The sequence below is a fragment of the Corvus brachyrhynchos genome, unplaced genomic scaffold (assembly GCF_000691975.1).
Source record: "Corvus brachyrhynchos isolate BGI_N302 unplaced genomic scaffold, ASM69197v1 scaffold46, whole genome shotgun sequence".
NCBI classification, from domain to species: Eukaryota; Metazoa; Chordata; class Aves; order Passeriformes; family Corvidae; genus Corvus; species Corvus brachyrhynchos.
In genome coordinates, this window is record NW_008238838.1 from 6,013,049 (window position 1) to 6,017,730 (window position 4,682).

Here is a 4,682-nt window from a genome sequence, read left to right on the forward strand (position 1 = left end):
CGGGATGGACGTTCACCCCTCCCAGGCCAGGCGGAGGAGGGATGGAGGCAGCGGGAGGCATGTGGGGGCTGTGCGTGCCAATGAGCGATGCCACGACCGGGCTGCTCCTTCCCTGGGAAGCAGGCAGGGGTGGGGAGGGCTGGTTGGGCCTGGACATGGCGGGGTTGAGCAGAGGGAAGGAGAGCGCTCGAGGATCGGCGCTCGGCATGACCATGGGCACGGGGACGGGTCCGATGGGGAAGGGGAGCCGCGGAGTCAGGGATGGGTTGGGCTGGAATGCCGTCAGCATGAAATCTGTCTGAGGAAGAGAAACAGGGGAAGAGGGAAAGGCTGGTTAGAGTAAGACCACCTGGAAGCAGAGCCGGAGACCCTTCCCCTCGTCTCCAGGTAGGCCCAGACATGGCACAGGCCATCCCACACGTGCACAGCACCAGGGCAGGCTGTGCCAGGGCCTGGCAACACGGAATGCCTGTGATGTGGGGCTGGAGAGGCACTCACTTCTGAAGGCGGAGGAGGCAGCGTCGGCGTCGGGATCTGGGGGAGGCTGCTCAGCTTTGTGCCATTCCTCACCATCTGGATGTGGTCGTTGAACTGATCCTAGCAGAGAGGGAAGAAAACGGGTGCATTTATCAAACCTGAGCAAGTCTGGGGCATTCCAAGCCAGGATGGCAGGCCCTACCAGGGTGGCAGGCCCTAAAGTGGCACTGTTTGGTTCCACAGAAGAATGGAAGAGGAGCCAGAGGGAGAAACAGTGTCTATGTGAAGAACTGCTTGCTGCTAGGCTGGGAGAGGTCAGCAGCAACTTACTCGGACACTTTGCTTGGTCATTCGTATCCTGTTCAGCCTCATCTCCCACTCCTGCTTTGGCCTCATGGTCTCCAGCGTGGGCGGCGCAGACCTGCAAGCACAGCTGAACTTTCCCACTTGCAACTGTGCTCTCCCTGGCAGCACAGTGGCAGCAAGCAACCCCCCACACCCCCTGGCTTCCCCTCCTCCAGTGGGGTGGGAAGGGCTCACCCCCAGGTGAGGCACCCCACAAGGGAGAGGGACTGATCTGGGGACACCACAGCCACCAGCACTGACTGAGCCTGGCAGATGAACAGTGACAGGGGATAAGCACAGCCCCACATGCCCTTGCTGTGTGACACCACTGAATCGCATTGATTCAGTAAGAAAACCACAGGAAATCCTGAACTATTCCACTCCAGCCTCCAGCATAAGTAGAGGAAGAGGAGATGGGACATGGGGGACACCTGAGTGACCCTCCCTGCCACTTCTGACACTACACAGACTTACTTGAGGTAGGTGAGGTGTAGCTCTGCTTCTTTTTCTGCTTCTTCTAGTTTCAACACCAGCAGCTCCTTCCGGCTCTCCAGGGACAGGATCTATGGAGAGAGGCTCAGTTTTTGTACTCCCCTGTGTCTTGCTGTCAGACCAGGCCCTGGGCATTGTTCCCCACTAACGCTCACTGCGCTGACACTTGTTCATCATTCCTCTTATCCCACTAAGTGGGACTTGGCCTTATCCTCAACTGCTCCTAATTTCACAGAACTGTCCATTAACTTCTTGCTGTCAGACCAGGCCCTGGGCATTGCTCCCCACTAACGCTCACTGCACTGACACTTGTTCATCATTCCTCTTATCCCACTAAGTGGGACTTGGCCTTATCCTCAACTGCTCCTAATTTCACAGAACTGTCCATTAACCCTCTGGAATCTCAAACCAACCATTTTGCAAGGGAAGAAGTCACCTGCTCACCTCTGCTTTCCATGCCCGTTCTGTCTCTTCAAGAATGTTCCTGTTGATTTCATTGTGCTGGTTCTTCAGCTTGTCCAGCTCCATCTCCCACAGCTGCCTGCACACAGAACAGAACAGAACAGAATGAGTCCCCTTGGGCTCAGGCAGCAGAATGGCCACAAAGGGATCAATCCCAGGAGCTCTGGATGGGGTGGAACCATGGAAGATCAGGAGCCTCCAGAGCGTGTGACACCTGCCCCAGCTCCCTGGGCTGCATGAGTCACCGTCCCAGGAGTGAGCTGTTGCAGAGCACACAACAAACCTGGTGTGCAAACACGCCGGGCAAAACGAGGGAAATTCCCCTCGGCAAAATTCAGTCCAAACCCACAGAAGATCTGAACCAGGAATCAACCTGAGCAGCAGGCAGAGCTATGCTGTTCTGATCCTGGAGAAGTTTAAAGCTGGGCATTTCCACCTGTGCTTTGGGAACACCTACATCTGGAGCATCCCTGCCCAGCTTTAAATACCCCAGCATGCCAGAGTTTAATGTAGCTGGACAGCTGTGGGGAACAGACAGGGAAATCAGTCTGCCCTAATTCTGGGAAGTTGAAATTCAATCAGAGGTAGCAGTTACAAGCTGAGTCAATCCACCAAGCACAAACTCTAATCTTATGGGATCTTCATGTCACAAGTATCCAGGAGTCTGCCTGTGACTGGGATCAAAGAAGATTTAATCCAGAGCCCCGATGCTCGAAGAGGAGATAAAACCTCTACAGCACGTAACTGGCCAGCACTGCTGGATCATTCTCTCTACTCTGTCCCACCAGGAGCTCTGCCTCACTCTGAGGCAAAATGGCAGGAAGAACAGTGCATTGGGCAGCATTAATCAGGCAATGGATAAGGGCCTTACTTCTCATCGGACTGCTCTGCGATCAGAGAGGCAATCTTGTTTTCCTTCTCCTCCTGCTCCTTCAGCAACCTGCACGGGAAAAAAGGGACAGCACAGCTGGAATCCCAACGGTGCAGAGGCCACGTTCAAACCACGCCCCCCCAGTACATCCCTGGGCCTGACCACACACCACAGGCTGGGGACAGCTCCCTGCAATGTGTGTGGGAAAACAGCCGCCAACAGCCTCTGGAGCACAAATCCTGCTGTCTCATGACACTGCACAAAGGCTGTGGCACAGAACCAGGCTCGCTGCAGGGAGCTGTGCTGCTCCCCCAGCACGTGCTCTGCCATGGTCACTTGGGGAAAAGAGCTGAGCACTTGGAGCCGTCACTGGAGGAGTTTTACCCAAAAACATCACTGAGCCCTCAGAACAAAAACCAGACATCTATGACATGACAGAATGGCTTCACAAAAGTGCCAATTCACACATGGAGCCAACCCTAAATTCATCCATAGACAGGTCTGACCTGAATACTCGCTGCTTCCAAAGAGTTTAAAGCTCTTTGCTCCATCAGGTTTACATCAGGGTTAAGCAAGAGCTTCTCCCCCCAAAAATAAACCCTTTCTTTTCCATACAAATACCTTCTGCCTTTCTCACAGAGTTTCTCAATTTCAGCTTTGAGATCCTGCTCTTTCTGCAGGAACTCTTTCTTCTCTTTCTCCATCTTCTTCTTGGTCTCTTCTCGCTTGATTGTAACATCCTGAATCGCTTTCAGGATCTCCTGGAGTAAAAGAAGCATCACACAGATACTGAGCAAAATTCTCAAATAATGGTTGTGATTTAAAACCTGTTACTTTTTTGGATAAATTGGCTAATGAGATTACACAGCAAACTCTTTCTTTTTAGCAGATCCAGTCAAGATATATATTGGTTATTATGAGGAAACTCAGGAGACAGATGCTCTGGACCGCAGGTTCTCCTGCCTCTTCATAAGGGTTTTAAAATTAATTACAGGGTAGGTTAAACAAAAACAGTTCTTCACCAAATACCTGGTGGTTTTTCATCTCCTCTTCCCTCCGCTGCTGGAGCTGCTTAAGCTGGACCTGCAGCTGATTCTCCACCTGCCTCTGTTTGTCCAGCACCTCCTGGTAGCGCTCCTTCAGCAAGGCCCGCTCAGACATCATCTTGTCCTGCAGTGGAGAGCAAAATTCCTCCTGTAACAAGGGCAGCTTAAGGACTTCAAGGCTGATATTTGATGGTCTTGGAGGTCTTCCCCAACCATAATAGTTCTATGATTCTATTTTGACAGGAAAAAAGTGGGCAGAGCAGCTCCAGCTCCTTTGCCTGGGAACGTGAGCAGCAGAGCCCGGACCTGAGCATGGGGCTTTGATACCCACCAAGTTCTTCTCGATGTCCTGGTCTGTGTTCACGTCGGCATCGGCTGCCTTGAAGTCGGTCTGTGAAGGGAGGTGATTGAGATCAGACCCTCAGCCCTGCAGTGACCACACAGTGACTCCAGGCCCTCCCTGGGCACCTGTTCCAGTGCTCTGCCACCCTCCACGGAAAAGACTTCTCTGTCATACTGAACAAAACTTATCATTCCAGTTTACGGCCATTGTTCCTCATCCTACAGCTGGGCACCAATAAAAGGAATCTGGCACCATCCTCTGATAGCCCTTGGAAATATTTATTAATGGGATCCCCTCTCAGTCTTGCCTAGACTAACCAGGCCCAGCTCCTGCAGTCTCTCCTCAGCAGAGAGATGCTCCAGACCCCTTATCATCTTTGCAGCCTCCGTTGGACCCTTCTTCAGTAGCTCCTTGTCTTTCTCGTACTGAGGAGCCCAGAACTGGACACAGCACTCCAAGTGTGGCCTCACTAGGGTCGAATCTTAATTAAAGACTGTTCAAAGCACAGGACCGGGCACACAGCAGCGGCTGCACAGCTGCAAGTATGGATTTTTTTTCCCCCCCAGCCTCGACTCATTCAGGTCTTTGTCCTCCAGGTTCTAAAAGAGCCATTCGAGGCCCTGGCCCCGCACAGCACCATCCCCAG

The 4,682-nt window shown here is 52.7% G+C and overlaps 1 protein-coding gene across 1 annotated transcript in view; it reads right to left on the reverse strand.

Moving 5' to 3' along the window:
- Positions 1–4,130, reverse strand: part of RNF214 (ring finger protein 214) — a 6,358-nt gene extending 2,228 nt beyond the window's left edge. The window contains exons 1-9 of the mRNA XM_017738421.1: positions 4,025–4,130; positions 3,677–3,817; positions 3,269–3,408; positions 2,648–2,716; positions 1,759–1,855; positions 1,297–1,385; positions 808–910; positions 499–597; positions 1–298 (exon numbers count right to left, since the gene is read on the reverse strand). The exon at positions 1–298 is cut by the window's left edge and continues 9 nt beyond it. Coding sequence (XP_017593910.1) covers positions 1–298; positions 499–597; positions 808–910; positions 1,297–1,385; positions 1,759–1,855; positions 2,648–2,716; positions 3,269–3,408; positions 3,677–3,811 — 1,030 coding nt within the window. The 5' untranslated portion in view covers positions 3,812–3,817; positions 4,025–4,130. The remainder of the gene's footprint in view (positions 299–498; positions 598–807; positions 911–1,296; positions 1,386–1,758; positions 1,856–2,647; positions 2,717–3,268; positions 3,409–3,676; positions 3,818–4,024) is intronic.
- Between the last annotated feature and the right edge of the window lie 552 nt (positions 4,131–4,682).